Raw genomic sequence first — 20,661 nt, 5'->3', positions numbered from 1 at the left:
GTCGTTCAGAGCAACTGAACGGATTCCAATAGAAGACAAATGTGGCAGAAAGTGGCAGAAAGTTAGGTGGGACGGATGAGACTAGGAAGTTTGCGGAAATAAGCTGGCCGCAGTTTGCACATTACCGGGTTAATTGGAGGAATACAGGAGAGGCCAGCCCTACAGTGGGCGCAGTCAAGCTGATGTTGATGATAACATATACTTCCAGTTGAAACTGGCATATACATAATAGTTGATGTCTGGAAATAATTCATACGAACACAGAGTCGTCCGCAAAATTGCACAACTTGACAATGATAGGAATTAACAAAATTAGGAGGAAGCTTAAGCTTCGCGTTAAGACTATACGCGATAGCGCCTTTTCCCTTCTTTTTTTTCTTTTGCTTTCGCGTTCACTTGGTTCCCCTATGAGACGATTGTAGTAACAAACTTTTGAGGCATATGCGTTGCGTGCATGCCTGGCACGCAGAGGCTCCGGGTTCGAGCCCCAATGCCAGCGAAATTGTCTTCGCATTTGAAACTTCAGGGAATATTTCCGTGACATTTCTGAGGCCTTCCTGTCAATACTAGTTTATGGCGACTGCTTTTACGCCGAACGAGCTGTACAAGCTATCGCATGAAAGAAAAAAATACTGATTTAGAAACAGGCAATATGAATGAAACCACACTGAACCTGCCACTGGAGCTTTCTCGCTTTGGGGCTCGGCTGGTGGGCCTAGTTTCAAATATCGGCCGCAAAGCCGCGAGTATTCTGCACAGACCCGAAATTAACGCCACAAATATTCAACACTCATATTTTCTAGCGCTTAGTGAACACAAGGGACAAGAACACAAATACACAGGACATACGCTAGTCTTCAACTGTCCTGTGTATTTGTGTTCTTGTCCCTTGTGTTCACTAAGCGCTAGAAAATATGAGTTCAAACAATATCCAACTAGCCCAAGTTTCTGCCTTACTAAATATTCAACACACCAGCAGTTGGGCCTCCGAAAATGGCGTTCAGGGAAATGTCGTGGTAAGGAGAAAGGGTTTGCCGGTCGAACCCTACAGCACACAAGAATCTTCCGGGCAGGCGATGAAAGCTTTGTTGGGAGCGCGTAAAAACTCGGCGGCTCCAGTGGACAACCTCAGTAGAAAGCAGGCCACCGCGCTCGGAAGACTTGAGACACTTATCCAAGCTGAGTCATGTTTCATAAAATGTGGCTGACTAGGTACATGAAAGAATGCGTCTGGGGGGGGGGGGGAAAGGGGGGGGGGGACTACGCTACGGCACACCACATTAACTGGGGGTGCGAAAACAGCACCTTATTTCCAAATATTAATAGCCGTAGTCTAGACAACTGAAAGGCCCTCCTGACCGACTCCGACCCGAGCACAGAGCTCATGCTGGCGACGGGAAGCAAGACGCCGGCGGAGACCAGTGGAATCCAGGACTAGGGAAGACATGCATCGAAGCTCCATATCTATCTCTCCCGCACCCCCAATGGCTCAGTTCTTCCTTACTGCATTAAACTACTAAAGAACACCAGATGGCCGGCATAAACTCCGATACCTTCATTTCGGCATTGCGAGAAGGAAGAACACATTTACACTCTTGTAAATGCTGGAAAATGAGATGACACGGTAAAAGCCTTCTCTATAACTCCGGCAAAGGGTACTCAATGTTTGCATGAATGACGGCTGAAATTCACCATTCGCGATGAAGCCAGAGTAGCCGGCTTTTCATTAAAGTTATCTTGAGAATTTCCACGGGCACACAATAAATTGGGATAATACGTTTCTTACTGGGGATTTTATTTCAAGGATGTGGATTTCAAATTCTTGTGTTAAGTAAAGAATTCAGTTCCATCTTTACGCGGGCAGCTGTAATGGTAAGTGACGAAAGGCACTCAAATTAAGAGCCTGTTGTAGGACAGCTACGCGCCACTCGGTGACAGGAAAGGCACACTGTATCTCCTCTTCAAGAAGTTCATTCTGTAAGCATTTGTTGACGAATTTAATAATAAAACACTGTTAATAAAATGTTATCTGCAGCAAAGAGCACGAGGAGTTGAAAACTGTATAAAGAAATAAAAACCTTTATTTGCGTCCCGATCGTCGAGGGCAATTTTCGTAGCACCATGAAATAAATATCATCAAGTATGTTTGGGGACGATTCTCGAAAACATCTTTCACAACTGCCGCATTGATAACGCACCAGCTTCCTGGCGATCACGGTTTCAGCACTGAATAATCTTTCTTGTCGATGAATGAGTGCCAACGAACGAACAGAAAGGGGGGGGCTATAAGCCAGCACGAGGTAAGCACGGAAACTCCGAGCCGGCGGCACGTGCGCACGTTTCAGCAGCAAGGACGCTCGCACAGCCGTGGACCTTCAAAGACAGCTTGCGATTCACCGGATCGGAAAAGCATCGTCGCTTCTTTTCCGCAGCTGGCACTCCGCGAGGAGAAATCGTCGTGCGGCCACCCCCCTTTTCCCGTAAGCGAGCAAGCGGATACGGCGGTGTGTCATTTAAATTTTATAGCGCCGAAAAACGAAGAGACACTTTGCCGCGCGGTCACTTTGGCCGATCGTTCTTCAGCACGCGGTAGTGTCGCATGCGCTCTCCAGGTATCTTTTTGAGGTTATAGTACATTCTGGTCAGAAGTTGGCGCATTCACTCGTGCAGGATTACGATCTCTACTTTCGATTCTGGATTCAGCGTGAAAAGGACATAACCACGGACGTCCTTTATCGAAAGGGAAGGTGGTGGTTCGCATGCGAAATAATTGTGACTTACGGCAAGGCTTCAGCCCAGCGCGCGAAAGAAAAAGCTGGCCGAATCAACATACTACGTAGCCATAACATTTCTCGATGGTATCGTTCGGAGAATCTTCACACGGTATGGACCTCCCATCTTCCGCCATACATTTTCTGGCAATGGCTCCTCTGCCGAAGTCACAAGGCGTTGGTCGTTTTAGAATGCTTTTCTTTTTTCATGCACTGCTTCCCCCGCACTTCACCCAAGCTTTTTGAGAGAACGATGAGCAATGGTCGGCATATAAAAAGAGCGGTAGCCAGGAGACTGCAAGAGTCAGTTCTCATTCTTGTGCGCCTCCAGGAAGACTCCGGTGTCACTCAAGTCATGTTCGAAAAGGTGCCGGATATTTCTCTGTGGACTTCACAGCCGTGTTGCACACCTCAGTGCTGACAGGATATTTCTGACGTTGCAGGTCTGGCTCCTAGCATGCTTCGCTGTCTACGCTGCAGGGCAAGACGTAGTCCAGACGGTATGTACACTGCTCGCAGTCTATACTTCCATGATATTTGGTCTGCATCAAATATCAAAGAAAAAAGCATCAAAGATGAGGGAAAATAACTTCGAACGAAGTGGTAGCAATATTATCTAGCTTATCAGAAAGCGTTGTCCCTGGAGTGCACAATGTACTACATGCGAAAATTGAGAAATAATTAGAACGATGTGAGTGCACTACACCCAACACCAAGTACGCATAGATATAAAGAGCATATAACTTACGCTTGCAAGAGTAATGCCTGTTGTTCAACTTTCGTCAATTACTTTCTGTCTTTCAAGACAATGACATTTTCAATGCGCGCAAAAGTCATCAGCACTACGGAACTTTCGCTGATATCTTACGCACTGCCGCTAACCTGACACTTGGACTTATCTGTGCGAGCGCACAATGTTGATTTTCATTGCTAATTGGCCTAAAAACTCCTATATAAACATATCGATCCCGTCTAGACACTCCGGCCATGGCGAAAAACCTCTCCTTACAATTCCTTGAAGAAAAACCAGTTATCTGTAGAATTTAACGATTGCACTTCATTTTAGAAACGCTGTCGTTCACACCCATGGCGCGTCTTAGAGGACCTGTGCCTCAATGTTTTCGTTTTTCATTCTTCTCTTCTCCGTGACCTTCCGGCGTTCCCAGGCTGACCCACCTCCACAGCCGTACAGCTTCAGATATGACACCACTGACGAGTTCGGCACCCGGACTACGCGAGAAGAGACGAGCGACGAGTACAACACCAAAGTTGGATCGTACAGTTACACCGACCCCACCGGCCTTACCCGCACCGTGCGCTACGTAGCCGACGCCGATGGGTTCCGCGCCACAGTGGAGACCAACGAGCCGGGCACGCGCACTTCAAACCCGGCCGACGTGCAGATAACGTCGGCTTACGTCGAGCCACCCCCTTCTGCCTTCCAGGCCACTCGCGTGGCCCTGCAGTCTGCTCCTGCAGTGGTAGCCGTCCACGCCGCGCCGGCCGGCGAACAGCACCACGCAGAGCCAGTAGCGGTGCACGGCGCCGTGCCCGTAGCCCTACATGCAGCCCCGGTGTCTTTCGCAACGGCTCAACACGCGGTTCCCGTTACGGTCACCCCCGCACCCGCTGCGGGCAAAGCCAAGAGCCGCCGTTAAAATGGAGGTCGTCGGGGCCTAGCATGTAATGTTGTATCGAAAACGGCCTCACGCGCCTTTAGGTCTTTTAGTTATGCCAGTGATGCTGCTGGCACAGTGAGTAAGTTGTGAAAGTTTGGGTTACGCCCATTGCTTCTGCTGCGTATGCGTTCCGGAATGTGATGGTGTGCTTGATATGGGCTAGTTTCTCTCGTTAGAGCGTCTGTTTGTGTTCCTTTCGCTGGTCTTTTGTGTCTCTTGTGTTTATGTTGTTGTAATAGCCAGTTTCGAAGTGCATTGTTTAATTGCGACGGTACATAGATTGAGTTAGCCTCGAACCCTCGGAAAGAAAATAAATGAGCACACACGCGAAGCACACACCTGAGACCAGGCACTTGCTGCTGCTCGTAACGGTGTCTACATGAAAGACATGAGAGCCGATTCCTTTGCAAGAATTTTAAGATCATGCTTTACCAGCGTTAGGTAGGTCCTATTTGCGCTGTTTACCCATCAGGTGCGCTTCAGGTAGAGTAGTCATCAGCAGCGGCCTGCGTCAGCCAGCTTATACTGCCGGGAAAGCAGAGGGCTGTACAATGCTGGAAAATTGGGGTGTCTTTCGGGGGCTAGCTTCGAGCGGCTATGCCCCGGTAGAGCCACATTGAGAAATTTGGCACACGCGACGTGGCTCCACGTCCCCATCCTCCAACTCTCTGTGCAGTTTACTGCGCTCTCAAATTTCACAAACTCTATCTTCCGTAGCATTCCTTCACTTTTACATTGATGCTTACTTTGTGCGAGCGTCTGGCCACATGAAGTGAAGGCTGGTTTCCGTTGTAATGATCTGAAACGCGGCGAAGTCTCGGCCCCTTCTCATCCTTACTATATCTCGCAAAGGCCGCTTTGCTATGGTACTTAACAAGTTCGAAAACAATGAAAGTCCGAGGGAGCATCAGTGTTTAGTAATTGCAAAAAAAAACAAAAAAAAACGCAGTTCCAAATTAGGGTGCTCACCTAAAAACAGTCTGTACCGACATTAGCGGAAGTAAGTAAATCTACTCATTGTTTTTATACGTGGTTGTCCCTTTATGCGGTTTATAAGTGTTGTTGAGTGTTTATTGTGTGACTGTTATTACTAAGTGTTATGTGTGGATTCTTGTCTGTCCTCATTAACTCGTGTTTGAAAGATATGTCTGGTTTTGTTAGAGCTATTGACAGAGTTATCCTTTTTTCTGCGACGCCTCTTGCGAATTTTGTTTAGTGTCTTCTAAACATGCTGCTAAGATTTCTTTTTATTTTGTATTCCTGATGTTGTGTTGTGTACATGTGTATTCTCTAAAAGCAATGACAAAGTACACGTCTAAAATAACTCCACGTGATATACTCATATGTGGCGTTTTCCTTCCTGATTCTCCTAGTCCTCACTTTCTAAGAGCTTTATTTTTGCATGTCTAACGAGCCAAATACATTAAATTAACGAGACTAATACCCTAACGAAATTAACACTGTAGCAATGTTTCTTTGCTTTTTCTATTGCTAACAATAAAGTGTCGTTATTTTTTCTCCTGAGATGAAGTAATATGGTACCCCGCCTTCATTAGTATATATTATTGGTCAACCGCTCAAAAACGTAGAGAAATAAAATTTTTTACTGCGATCAACTTACTCGCACCATTGCCGCAGCTCTTCCGTACTGCACGAACCAATTACAGGATATAACGGCAAAATACATAACATAAAAGTTATTATTGACTTTTCTAAGTGTGCCTGATTTAATAAACGGGCTTCTTTCTTTCCACCATACTACGAGTGCTGACAAGCTAACACTTTTAATCCTTCATAAATGGGATCATTGCGTCTGCGGAGAGAAAACCTAAGAAAAACCTTTCGCCTTTTTGTCCGTGAATTTTGAAACGGATGAATAAAAACTGCTGAAGCCTGAAGAGTATTGTTTTTTATTTGCCCGAAGGCACTGAAACATTGATGGAGTATATAACATTCTAAGCACAAACAAGCTTGACGTGCTTAAAAATTTACGAGCGCAAATCAACAAAAATTGAAAAAAGAATCACCTATACTCTGGTTTGAGTGACTGTTGGCTTCCAACATGTATGTAGCTGTTAATAAACCATCATTCAAGCCTGATAGTGTCCTGGTAAAACAAACCTTTAAACGTATCTCTTCTAGCATTATAGGGTGTCAGCAAACTAGGATGATGATGTCTTGTGTGCCGTGTTATTGCAGCGGTTATATAAGCCAATGGTTCATTTCCAGCTGATTGTTACAAAGCAGGGAAAGAAATTCGAACTTCAGCTTTTTTCAGCGTGATTCAAGAGAAAGTATAGACTACAGAGTCATAATTTTAGAGAAATAGTCCAGTCTCGCGAATTTATTAAATGTAAACCTAACGGCCTTTGTTAGTTATTTGTCCAGGCGCTCAATATTTGAGTTAGTGTAAGGATCCCGTGCAATGCATGTATACTCTAGGTCGGCTCTAACAAATGAAATGTTAAAGTAACATCACATCAGAACACATTGAACTTATACGTGAGGAGGCAGAGTTTACAGAAAGCGAGTGCATTATTGCACACGTTCCACGACAATGTAGAAGTGAAGGCAACATCGAAGTATTGGTGGTTGTTAGCTTCGAGCGGAAGTGAAGAACCAAGTGCAAAAGAAAAAATACGTGAGGCTTTAGACGAGTGATACGGAGAAATACTAATTTCATTGAGTTAATATGCATGCCCTATTCACTGCATCATTCCAACATGCTGTTAAAGTCTCTCTCATGGCTAATCTGATCATTCGGACAAGTTGTATCTCGATAAAAAATACCATCGTCAGCAAACAATGGAATTTGCAAAACGCTTAATCTGGAGCACATGTGTTATATTAGTACTTGAGACCCGGTCATGAATAGCTTTCTATATTTATGGCTGCAGGCACACGCAGGAAATTTAGATCAGTTAAGAATAACATCAAGAGAAAGTGCATAAACAAATAGGCACTTTATAAAGGCGGTCTTGGAGTTAGAAGCTAACGAAGTATCTATCCCCTCTGATAATAACAAAATCTAGCCGCGGTAAGTTTATTCTCGCACTGCATCTCTGCGAGCAAGAATGCACAACATTGGTTCTTAATGCAGGCAGCGGATGCAGCTTGCAATCAAACCTTATAAATATTTCGCTTTTATCTGTGCTGTAATCAATAAAAGGCCTAATCGCGTCATTTCGCACAACAGAAAACAAGCGATAATAGTTTGGCTGCCGACTCGCGAGACGTAATAACTGCCCTGCCCTTACTCCGACCTCAAACGCTGTCTTTTTCAGTGGAAAGTGGCTGCTCAATCCTCTCATACCTCTTATCCTCCCTTTATCGATCATTTGGGCGGCTTGGATCGGGTCAGACCGCCTGGATGATCACAGTGCCCTTTTACTCCAAGCGAAATGCATTACAGATACTTAATTTGTTGCCCCTGTAAGAGGGGGTTGGAGTTAAGATGACTTCAAGACACTTTGCAACGCCAAACAACGGTTTAGGCCAGAGTTTGGGCTGCGAGCGAGCTTCACACTTCTGCGTCGTCGTCTTCTTCTTACCGCAGTTACTAAGCGTGGCTTCTACGCTACACCGCAAATAAAGTTTTTCACATTCTCACGTATGCTTTACAACATTAATTTCATGACTTCAAATAAGCACGCTGTCAGGTGTAGTACAGCACAGCAAGATTTCATGTTAGAATGACATTTCCTCAACGCATGTGGTGTTATGTATTTGTGTTCAAACCACTGCAGATCAGCAGCTAACTCCGCGTTCTCCTATGCTGTGCGCTCAGAGAGCGCGAGTAGCCGCGCAGCTCCAAACTAGTCCCATTGGGGCCTCTCTGGCACCGAACCTGCACCGAACTCGCGCTTGTTTCCTCATCCACTCGGCCTGCTTCCGGTCTCTTAAGGCTACACCTATCATTTTTCTTTCCATGGCTCGCTGCTTTGCCCTTAACTTAAGCTGAACTCTTTTCGTTAGCCTCCACGTTTCTTTCCCCGGAGGTGAGTACCGGTAAAATACAGCTTTTGTATACTTTTCTATTGACGGATATTGATAAACTGCCATTCATGATATGCGAGAACCTGCCGTATGCGCTCCACACCATTCTTATCCTTCTAGTTATTTACCTCTCATGATCTGGATCAGCTGTAACTACCTGCGCCAAGTAGACTTATTACCTTACCACTTCCAGCAACTGGCTATCAAATATGAACTGCTATTTTTTTCGAGACTGTTGAACATTCCTTTGGTCTTCTGCATGTTAATTTTTGACCCACCGTTCTCTTCTGCCTAACTCATTGATCTTGCTTTCCAGTTCATCTCTTGAGTGGCTCAGCACGAAAGTGTCGTCAGAGAAATCAGTTTACTTATGAATTTTCATTAACCCTTAATTAATCTTCTCACTTCCACAACGTTGCATGGAGTCTGCATATAACATTTCTAAGCCGAAGGAGTCCTACGACTGATTTGGAGTGCACAATAACTGCCCTAGTCACGAAGCAAAACTATTGGTGACCAAACACAGCCGCAACCTTTTACTTTAGCTTACCGCATTTAATCAACATGTTCTTCAGCTAAACACGCGAAATATATAAACACGAGTAATATGACTCATTCCCTGCAAAGAAACCCCTAATAAGCTGCTTTCTTAATGGCATACCTGCTAGCCAAGCCAAGACAGCAACAGCATTGAAAAGCAACGAAGAGTAAAAAGTGTCATTCAACTGCGCACACATTCACCGGAGCGCTTTTCTCTGGCAACCGCATTAAAAAACGACGAGAGAGAGAGAGAGAGAGAGGGAGACAGAGTAAGCATTTATTATGCAAAAGCGGACCGGATCAGATTGTGGGAAAATAGACCGCAAGTATCGGCCACATAAGACCCTCGAAGGTAAAAAAGAAAGGAGGAAGATGAAGAACTGCCCAAACATGAGTCAGTGACTTTCTCCCGCCTTGCGAAAAGACACGTGCCACACCTGAGGGGTGAGGGCGGTGCAGTATCGGGTGGCGCCCGCCCTCACTCTTATAATACAGGTGATTACTATCTTAATTTTGTGCATTGCGAAATCCCCTCACACTCACTACGTTTTAAGCGTTTACGGAATGCGTCCTGGGCCCGGTATAAAAGCGAGTCTCCTCGCTGAGGAGGGTCAGTCTTGTTCTCATCTCGAAAGAGCAACACCACTCCTTCAAACATCCATCATGTTCGCCAAGGTGCAGTGAAACATCTTTGAAACTATTGCGGAGGATAGCTTTTCTCCATAGATTCTATGGCATGAAACCTTACAGTATAATCACCCACACTGCGTTCGTTTGCAGGTCCTCCTCTGTTGCCTTGCGGCTATTGCTGCTTCTGCTCCGGTTGAAGAATTCGTGAGTTGTAATTTGTGTATAGTACTTTTTTCTTTGCGCGCACAGTGAAAATTTTGACTTCGAAGCGTCGAAAGCGAATTTCCGGAGGGATTCAATTAGTTGCTGAGTTTAGACACGCCCTGCATATTTTTGAGCTCTGTGCTTAGAGCGGGAAAGGAAATTTGTATGCCTAAATTTTGACAGTATTCCTGAACCTCAGTTACGACAGCATTATCAAGCTTTTTATGCAGCATAGTAGACATCGGCAGGACACAGGGACAAAATGTAATATTTTTGCATTGCTTTTGGAAAAGCATATTACAAGTTTTGTTGCGTGCTAACAAAGTTACTTGCAGTATATATTTATACTGCGCAAGGGATTGAGACGAGCACACGTCCTGATATCTTCTAGATTAGAAAGCTTAGCCTACTACTCAATTTACTTAATCCCACTGCTGGAACATGAACCACAGAGATTTAGTGCAAGCTTTTTCCTTGTTTATAAGAATACAGGGAAGAACGCATTTGTCGCCTTAACTACAAACACCTTTAATGAACTAAAATCGCTGCAACAAAGATACTCTACGCATGCACGAGCGTCGCCATAGCTAGGTATTGCTATGAACGTAATCTTTTTCTAAAATCCAACATTGACAGTGTAAAGCGGCATTGTCAGAAAGCATTAAGAGAAGTTTTTAATTAGAGGACTATAGACATATGTAATTTCCGGTAAGGGGATGAAGAACGGCAGTTAAGTGGATGCCTTCATTTGGTTTCGCTCCTTACAGCCACCACAGCCATACAGCTTCAGCTACGACACCACCGATGAGTTCGGCACCCGCCTGACCCGCGAGGAGACCGGTGACGCCAACAACAACAAGGTCGGCTCGTACAGCTACACCGACGCCGCCGGTATTGCCCGTACCGTCAGGTACACCGCCGACGCCGAGGGATTCCACGCCACCGTTGAGACCAACGAGCCCGGAACCAAGACCTCCAACCCAGCCGACGCTCTCTACACTTCCGGCGCCGTCGAGGTACCAGCCGCCCCAGTCGTGGCCAAGCCCGTTGTCGCCGCCGTGAAGCCCGTTGTTGTCCAGGCTGCTCCAGCTCCAGTCGCCGTGCACGCCGTGCACGCCGTGCACCCAGCTCAGTTCGCCGTGGCTGCTGGCCCCTACACCTATGGCCACCACTTCGGTCCCGTCGCTCTGGTCCACCCAGCCCCCTACACCATCGGCAAGGCCAAGGCTTAAGCCAAGATTCCTCGTAGGCCACAAGGACACAAACAATACCACTTTACCTTACACGAACACACACACGCTTATACTATCACGTCACTGAAGACGGAACCCTCAATTTGCAGCCGCATTTAGCTGTTGCTCACTACTGTTAACGTTCGGCGAGAAAGTTTACCCGGTGTTACCGTTGAAAAATTGATTTTAAATAAAGACAATCTATTTCAACTGCCAGTATTCGTGTTTCAGTTTGGTGATGACCGCCGCAGATGTGTTTTCACCTACGATGTAGTGTTTTCGATAAGTCGCCTTCATCATTGGTCAATCTGTTCTCAAATTGTACCAAAATTGGACATTTCACTGTGATCTTACTCGCACCATTGAAGCAGTTCTCCTGTCTCGCCAAAATGCATGCGCTTTCATGAAGCTTGCAGGCAACGCAGCCTCTCCAGTGCACGTAAATCGTCGAATTAGCCAAAATATTTTGGGCCACAGCGTCGAGGGAAACCGTGTTTTCACTTATCGTCCCAAGCACCCTACAATTCCCGAAGTGGCCAGTACTCGCAACCCTGCGATTTCCCTAGCAAGCACCATTGTTGGAATGTGCGGCTGTCCACGGCCCCGGCCGACCTCCTCATGACCAGCGCATTGGCAAACCAGCTGTGTTCCACAGTTTCCACTTCCCTGCGTTTCTGTACGGTGCAGGTGACGACTCCAACAACTGTGAGCAAAGTTCTGGCATCAGCTGAGTCTGATCGGGCTTGCTACTCCGTCGCCATCCTAAGCCCTATTACCAGCAGGGAACCGTTTGCATTCCGCCGCTGCCCCTGCTGAAGAGCAGTTACACCTGACTGCTTCTACTTCGAGTTCCTGTGCTGAAGCACCTAAGAGGTTTAGAGATTGAGGTTGACGCAAGCTAAAGGTGGGATCAGTCTTACGGAATCTGTCTGCAATTGCTCCACCGTAGCGTCAATTAAATGTTGATTAAAGTCCACAAATCAGACGCATACCTGAGAACCGGCTGAGCTACATTGCTAAACGCACAATCACCCATATTATTTAATAGTCAAATCCTGCGGTCATCATCTGGAGTCCTGATCTGTGTCCTGGAGGAACTTTAAAAGAAGGTGAGAGGACTCCTTTCTACGCAGGTAGACAACGTATTGAAGTGAACTGCGAGGGGCTCCTGTGTTCTTGAGGGAAGCGAAGAACACACGGCTATTCGCGTTGTACACTCGAGAGCACATAAGATAATGTCCTATACACTCGCACACACTACATGTGGAACATTGTGGACACGATGCCAGGCCTGTCTTATATATCCAAGCAGTGGTGCGAAAACAGCCCATGCGAATGCGATGTAGTAAAGTGGAGGTATCATTTGAGTTCTTTGGTCACACATGCCTTGTTGGGGGAACTCAACTGGGCACTGAAATGGCTGAGCATCGTTCCTCTGAAAAGACTGTTGGTTCCTTGAGGGACTTTGCTTGATGGATTACCTGACAGCGCTTTATGGGCGAGGCTATCCGCCACCTCATTGCCTATGACTCCTACATGTCCAGCAATTTCGGATAAACATTTCGAAAGTTGGAAAATTGTAAGACACCGGTCGCATCGAACAATTAAGACTCCCATATTAAACCAATCGGGAACGCTTTTAGTGATAGCAAAAACGTTAATAAAAAATTGAAGACTGCCATCTGGTGATGTGCAGATATGCTGATTGTTATAGTGAAATCTTACATTTTATGAAAAAATTGCATTCATAAATGGCTTCCCGTTCAAAAATGTTTCTGACCAGAACTGCTGGGTATGTGTGTGAGGGCACCCATTGGAAACGAATAGGAAATCCTCTGCTGTACAGATTCTGCACCATGCGTAGAGATCTAAGAGACACGGAATCTGTAGGGGACGTACGCTATAACCTTTGAAGGGGGGATATTGAACCCATAATGATCACAACACGTTGAGTAGGACAAGATCCTAGCTTCCGTAGAGCCGCCTTAATGGCAACGCTTTCGACCGCTGTGGATGACACGACTTCGGTAAATAGTGCAGACCAGGCAATATTCAAAGAAAGAATGTGAAAGACGCTCTTCTAACTCCTCTGATCTTACACACGGACCCATCAGTGAAAATTTGAAGCTAGCGGGCATACTCTGATTCAAAATGTTAAGGTACGAGCGAAGGGGTTGCTGCCAAAAAACTGCGCTTAGAGCTCATTTGAGGAGACTCGCACAACAGAAACAAGCAAGGTAATCCTAGCTAAAGTTGAAATAAATGCCAAAAGAAGGATCAAAATAACAGTTGAAATCGACAGTAAACAGACAAACGCCTTGGTAGTCCCCCACCCTCCTTCCTGAAAAATATGCACCCGGAGTTCAACGTAGAACGCAGAGCCAAGAGATCCGAGGCTCTAGAACTTAGGTTCGGTAATACGGAGAAAGCGGAAGTAGTGTATGTTGATGTGGCGGGTGGCAGGACGGGAGCTGTAGTAGCTTCGATTGTCAACGGCAGAGGGGCTCCAGTCTCCGCGGTAGCCATCCGGAGGCGCAACATAGAGACTGCGGAGGAAGTTGCTATAGCGCTCGCCTGCGTAGGTGCAAAACAAAGTTTGTAGTAAGCGACAGTAAAACTGCCATTAAAAATTTCAGAAGAGGCAGGATCTCACCGCAAGCGGCCAAGATCCTTAGCCCACAACTGCTGGATAAGAAAATTCAGTTAATTTGGGCACCCGCCCATACCGCCATCGACGGTAAAGAGGCAGCTCACGAGAAAGCCCGAGTTCTCTATTTCCGGGTAGCCGTAGAGCCCCCCCCCCCCCCGCCCCCCCCTCGCCCCCCCCCCCCCCAAGCAATGGGGGAAAGAGGAGCGTCTGCAAAATTACGGAAAAATTGTTGACCAGCACAAATTTGGATGTAGGCTACCCCCACAAGGCCAAAAATTAACTAATCGAGAAGCTGTAGCGTGGAGATGGCTACAAACATATACATTATGAACCCGGTATGGGCTTACCACGTGTACCGAGAGCTGAGGCCGCATGATCGATGCACACATTGTGGGGTGAGAGGGATCCTCGACCACATGCAATGCAATACAATACCTATTCTGCACAATCAAGAACACAATACACGTGACAGGCCTCCCAAAGCCTCAGAGGACTTGACTGGCAGTGCCATAATTTGGGGGTACCCAAATTCACCCGGGGCAGGCAAAAATATTGATAGTATAGGAGCCTGAGAGACCCTGTTAAGAAGCTCGGACCTTGAGCTCCAGCGCACCACCATCCATCTGGCGGAAGATGCCGCTGCCAGTCAAGGACTGCAAGCCTGCCTCTAATTGCGGAAGTGCTACTTCCCATCTTCTAGGCCGGACACGGGGGCAAACGTCTTTTCTGATGGCAATAGAAGTTCTTCACTCAATCAAATCACGTGACGAATGGTGACCGTACAGTGGAGGATCGCAAAAGAACAGGGTGGTTTCAACTGCTTGCGTTGTCTCCGAACATCAAGAGCTAGAGAACTAAGGTGCCAAATATCTAAGGTGCCAAATTAAGTGCCAAATAAGCTTTAGACTTATCTCTGTTTCAGAGCCGCTGCAGAGACGCTCGTCCAGCTACCTATTTCCGAGGCGGCCAAGTTGCATCAGCAACCTTTGTGAAGTGACAAGGCTAAGAGATTTCTATAGTCACTCATGACGTACTCCATTGTTCGCCGGCGCCTGCAAAATTCCAGTGGCTCTTCTTAGGCCCTTTGTGTGCAAAATATCCGGACTCCACGCTGCGATTCCGAAAGAAAATTTAAAAGTATGAGGTACAGTATGTGACTAATCTCCAGCGCGTCATGAAGTGTGACCTTTGGGAAAGGACGGCTTTCCCGTTACTCACTTGCGATTGTACGGATCACATTCAGACGCGAATATAGAGACGATTCAATCGAGTACACAGCTCGTCACCACAGCAGGCGGTAGTCAATAATGACGCCCAAAAAGCGCATGTGACTGAAGTGACGAATGGAGGAATGACCAAGCTCTGTCTTCAACCACAAGTAATGACTTCCTGTGCCTGCATCAGAACGAAGCCAGACGAAGCGCAAATCTGAATCGGGCGGCTACGCGATCGGATGTCGGCGGGGCGCCGTCTCGGCTTGCCGTCGGCTCTGCTCCGTAATCGCTGGGAGAGAACTCTTGCAAATACCGCAGCGGTGGCCAAGTTGTTGAGCGTCCGCCTCGCATGCGGGAGGTGCGGGGCTCGATCCCCAGTGCCGCCGGGTACCCACCGGTGATACAATGGGTACAAGCTTTCCCCTAGTCTGGTGCTCGGCTTATTCAGGGTGAAATGCTTGGGAAATGGGTCTTTGACCCCACCTTGAGAAAAAGAATACCTTGTGTCATGGCGCTCTTTGGCCACAGATATCCATCGGCTTGTATCTGGGGCTCTTCTGCCACAACACCTATCCACTGTGCGCATCGATACTCCTGTATTGCCCTTTTTTTCCTATCGTTAACTCCCAGTGTAAAGTAGGGATATCAGCGAAGCCTTCTTTAAACCAATACCTTTAACGTTCTTTTCACGAGGATTTCACTTTTCGTTCCGGTTCCAAAAAAAGCCTTACTAGCTCCGTGTGTAACCAATTCTCGCTAAAGAAATATGCCATGGATGAACTTTGTTTTAGTCATCGTTGGAGGACTCACTTTGAAGCTGTTGCTCAGCGACAAGCATGGAACAATGAAAAACTACAGAGAATGTTTACCACATTCTAAACAATATGAAAGCACAGCTTTTTGCTACGTAGAACACGACAATGAGCGGTAATTGCCGTGGGGCGGAGCGCTTGAGCTAGGCCAGCTGCGGACCCACAAGAGAAGATTTTGCTCGGGTCGGAACCACAGGATTAGGGCCACGCAGCGGGCAGTGCCGCGAGATGGAGCGCTCGCTCTAGGCGAACGCACATGGAACAAACAACGGACGATTTTGCTCAGAGTCGGCACTTATCTGACTCCGAATCAGCATCGGGTTAGTGCTTACACACTAAAAACGCCCTCTAATGCTAATTGAGATTTTCCAACTAAAATATCGACACTGCATGCAGGCATGTAGTGTAAATGAGTGCTGGCAGCTACTTCACTTGTTCCTGAACGCCGGCACTAACAGCGGTACACATGGCTATTTTAGAAAGAAAATGGGGCTTTTTATTTTATGTATCTCACTCTCACGAGATTGTAAAAAGCCTACGTGATACATTTCCAACCAAAAAACATTCTACGCATTCTGCAATGAGTGGCCTAATCGCGAAGCAAATTTATTTGTAACCTAACAAAGCTGCAACCTTTTACTTTAGTTTACCTCACCAAGAAAGAGCAATAACTTCTTTATTTTCATCAATGATGGAGGAGACTACGGGTAAAAGTCGCTTTAGAGGCAAGCGACTTGACTAGATCCCGCAGCCTCCTTCACAAGGCGAGCAAGGTGAACTGGAAATAGACATACATAGCAATTCACTTCATATGAAATATGGACAAAAATAAGGACAAAAAACGCAAATTACACAAAAATGGTCTTCAATTATTTCAGAAAGAATGAGTGACAAAAAATTCACGCGATGCTTTGTACATTGGTAACACAATTTAATAACAATACTTCTGGGCTGTATAAGGGCGATATAAAACACGATTATTATAAGTCTCACTGCATGCAAAGCTACTCCCGATAGGCTTCTCATCCAAATGCATGCTAGTTACAACCAAGAATGCGACGGCGTTTAAGAACACCTATGAGCACGAAGGGTCATTGAATTGCGCAGACATGCCCTGGGGCACTTTTCTTTGGCATCTACACTGAAGAAAAAAAGACAAAAAGACCGCAAGTGCAGGCCACATCGAACCGTAGAAGGAAAAAAAGAAAGAAGGAGAATGAAGAACTGCCTAAACAAGAGTCAGTGACCTTTTCCCTCCTTGCTAAACAATGCACGTCCAACACCTGAGAGGCGAGGGTGGTGCAGTGAGTGGCGGCCACTCTCACTCTTATAATACAGCTCATTACTATCTGCATTAATTTTCTGTCTTGTGATAGCCCATCACGCACACTACGTTTCCAAGCGTTCAGGGAATGCGTCTTGGGCCCGGTATAAAAGCGAGTCTCTTCGCTTAGGAGAGTCAGTCTTGTTCTCATCTCGAAAGAGCAGCACCACTCCCTCAAACATCCACCATGTTCTCCAAGGTGCTGTGAAAGATCGTTTTTGAAACTCTTGCAGCGGCTAGTTATTCCCAATGGCTTTAATCGCATGAAACCTCACGGTATACTGACCCATATTACGTCCATTTGCAGGTCCTCCTCTGCTGCCTTGTGGCTATTGCTGCCTCCGCTCCGGCTGAGGAATTCGTGAGTTGTGATTGTTGTTTACACCTTATTTGCCATTGCGGACGGCACTCAAACTCAATATAATTTTGAGGCGTGGAAAGCAAATCTTCTGGGGCATTCAACTGGTTGCTGAGTTTAGACACACCCTGTCATATTTTATAAGAGCTGTGATGGTTTTACAGGAAAAAAAAATTGTACCCCTGCACTTTGACAGTACTTCCATACCGCAGTTACGAAAAACATAATCAAGTTTCTTGTGAAGCAATGTAGACATCGTTAGCACACTGGCGCAAAAAGTACATTTTGCCTTGCTTTTGGAGCAGAACTTGCGCAAAACCATATTGCAATTTTTGATGCGTTGTCTAAAACTTAAACTTACAGCCTTTCTTCACATTGCGCAAAGTATGAGTACGTGTGAGACGTCCTAATTTCTTCTTCATTAGACACCTCAGTTTACAACTCCATTTGCATAATCTCACTTCTGTAGCTTGCTCAGCAAAGATTTGTTAGAAGGTTTTTTTCAAGTTTAAGAAGTGCGCAGTAACTGAAGAACTTTGTCGCCTTAACTACAAACAGATTTGCCGAAGTAAAATCAGAGCAACAAAGATTACGCATGAACGATCGTCGCTATAGCTATGCATTGCTATGAACGCAATGTTTTCCAAAACCTCAAGGTTGGCAGAATAAAGCAGGTTGTTGTAGCTGGTATTTATAGAAGCTTTAATCTAGAGGACCATAGACACTGTGCGTAATTTCGGATAAGGCTATGAAGAAAAGCACTTAAATTGATTCCTCATTTGGTTTCGCTCCTTACAGCCACCACAGCCATACAGCTTCAGCTACGACTCCACCGACGAGTTCGGCACCCGCCTGACCCGCGAGGAGACCGGTGACGCCAACAACTTCAAGGTCGGCTCCTACAGCTACACCGACGCCGCCGGCATTACTCGTACCGTCAAGTACACCGCCGATGCCGAGGGCTTCCACGCCACCGTTGAGACCAACGAGCCCGGAACCAAGACCTCCAACCCAGCCGACGCTCTCTACACCTCCAGCGCCGTCGAGGTTGCCCCAGCCCCAGTCGCTGCCGCCCCAGTCGTGGCCAAGCCCGTTGTCGCCGCCGTGAAGCCCGTTGTTGTCCAGGCTGCCCCAGCTCCAGTCGCCGTGCACGCCGTGCACGCCGTGCACCCAGCTCAGTTCGCCGTGGCTGCTGGCCCCTACACCTACGGCCACCACTTCGGTCCCGTCGCTCTGGTCCACCCAGCCCCCTTCACCATCGGCAAGGCCAAGGCTTAAGCCAAGATTCCTCGTAGGCCACAAGGACACAAACAATACCACTTTACCTTACACGAACACACACACGCTTATACTATCAGGTCGCTGAAGACAGAATCCTCAATTTTCAGCCATATTTACCTGCTACTCACTACTGTTGATGTTTGGCAAGAAAGTTTACCTGGTGTTATCGTTGAAAAATTAATTTCAAATAAAGACAATTTATTTCAACTGCAAGTCTTGTGAAGTCCTGTCAATACGTAGGATTCGTTGAATATCCTAGGTCTGGTATATTCCTAGGACGTAGGACTGGTTGAAATCCTACGTCTTGGCCCAAAGTGTGCTGTTGAGTCAAGAATGCAACCTCCTGAGCTACTTGCTATGCGAAGGCGGGTTGCCCGACGAGCTCAGAAACCGCAGGCCAATAGATGTGTTTCCGACGGAGTGGATGTTGTGCTGCGCTCGAGAACTCGTGGGAAGAACCTCCCGATTGCTAAGACGCTTCGATTTATGCGGGATAACAATCTGGTTTTGTTGACCACTGACAAAGAAGGGGGCTTTGCCGTACTTTCAAAATATAGCTTTAAGCAGAAAGCAGGCGTGGCAGTTAGCACCGTATTTAAAGAGAGAACAAGGCGCTGCCTCGTCAAAGCCAAAGGGACGCAAAACAGTTGTGCAAGACGGTCAATTTAGAGCCGTTGGTGTCCTCAATACCCAAGGGTCATAAGCTGAGCCTAGACATGCTTTTTACAGCAAAAATGCATAAAATAGACGGACTTTTACGGGTAATTATTTCAGAAAATGGCGCGTGGGAAAAGTGCCTGGATAGGTTTTTACATAAGAGCCTAATACACGTGTCACACGGCATTCCTCAAAGACCTTTCCAGCAAAGGCACCTTTCTTCACCTAAGGAGCGAAAGCTTAAAGGAGCAGCGACGCTGCTACACGGTGCAGCCCAAAGGTGAAACAGTCGTTGAGGCTTAGCACCAGCCCAGCCGGCTGATGTGATTGCTTCAAAATTAAAGTGGGCAATTCTGTTCCCTCGTTTAACTCAAACAATTTTGTTTTCATTCTAATTGCTTGCTTTAAAGAACTGCAACATCTGCTCTCATCAGCAGCAGCAGGTTTTGTGTATTGCCTTGGACACCAGGGGCACTCGGTGTTGCCGGAACAGTTTACTTTGAAAATCTGGGCACTTTGAAAATCTGGGCATAAAATATAAACACCCGTACAAAAACCAAAGCCAGGAACACCTTTCGTATTTTTAAAAGATGTTTTCAAACATTGTTGGCTGCATCTACTTATTTTTCATTGCTTTTACTTTTTGACGTTGGATGGCACTGCAATCGCTGGTTCCCGAAGGCCGTGCCTTTGGGCTCCAAAGGACTCGGACGGCTGCATTCGCCTCCAAGGCCCTTAGCGACAAACGCGTAATATTTGTGCCGTGTTGCTGCACTCCTTATGGCTTTGGATATAAGGACCCGATTCTCAAAGGCCTTTGCGGTACCCGTGTGACAGGGGTATAACTCTCCTAACCATGGAGTGATTATCCTTATCGTGTCAAGAAATCGGACGATGTAATCGATTTTCTTAAAACTAACCACGACAGCGAGCAGGTGTGCGCTTTTTTAACTGACATCACAGACCTGTATTACTTCATCCCTCATGACGAACTGTTAAAGTGCATTAGTGAAGTCATAGAAGATTATGGTGCTATTGCGTCTCAATTCGCCGCTGGCATTTCCGTAGGACACTTTTAGAATTGAGACAAGCCTACCTGGCGTCTATTTATGCTTAATGAGATGGACGTGCTTTCATTCAGAAGAAAGGGATATGCACAGAAACATGTATTGCTCCATTGCACAGCGATTTATATTCAGCTGTGCGTGACAAGGCACTCGATTTTCGCCTTAATGTGAAATGTTGCAAGTGTGTTCTGCTCTGTAGACGATTACCTTCTTCTACTTGAATGCCAACTGGCAAGTCTTCCTGCA

The 20,661-nt window shown here is 46.4% G+C and overlaps 2 protein-coding genes and 1 pseudogene across 2 annotated transcripts; all 3 read left to right on the top strand.

Moving 5' to 3' along the window:
* Window positions 1-2,559: 2,559 nt before the first annotated feature.
* On the top strand, window positions 2,560-5,974 carry LOC144125553 (cuticle protein 16.8-like). Its single transcript, XM_077659039.1, has 3 exons — window positions 2,560-3,138; window positions 3,215-3,271; window positions 3,938-5,974. Exons 1-3 carry the CDS (start codon window positions 2,980-2,982, stop codon window positions 4,427-4,429), a joined length of 708 nt encoding a protein of 235 aa, XP_077515165.1. The 5' UTR covers window positions 2,560-2,979; the 3' UTR covers window positions 4,430-5,974.
* Window positions 5,975-9,618: 3,644 nt separating this feature from the next.
* LOC144123513 (cuticle protein 16.8-like) lies at window positions 9,619-11,192 on the top strand. Its single transcript, XM_077656328.1, has 3 exons — window positions 9,619-9,661; window positions 9,767-9,820; window positions 10,588-11,192. Exons 1-3 carry the CDS (start codon window positions 9,650-9,652, stop codon window positions 11,050-11,052), a joined length of 531 nt encoding a protein of 176 aa, XP_077512454.1. The 5' UTR covers window positions 9,619-9,649; the 3' UTR covers window positions 11,053-11,192.
* Window positions 11,193-17,239: 6,047 nt separating this feature from the next.
* On the top strand, window positions 17,240-18,688 carry LOC144124288 (cuticle protein 16.8 pseudogene; annotated as a pseudogene).
* The last annotated feature ends 1,973 nt before the right edge of the window (window positions 18,689-20,661 follow it).

The sequence above is a fragment of the Amblyomma americanum genome, chromosome 3, assembly GCF_052857255.1.
Source record: "Amblyomma americanum isolate KBUSLIRL-KWMA chromosome 3, ASM5285725v1, whole genome shotgun sequence".
Classification (NCBI taxonomy): domain Eukaryota; kingdom Metazoa; phylum Arthropoda; class Arachnida; order Ixodida; family Ixodidae; genus Amblyomma; species Amblyomma americanum.
The sequence above is the reverse complement of the archived record's forward strand: the minus strand, read 5'-3'. Positions and strand labels throughout refer to the sequence as shown.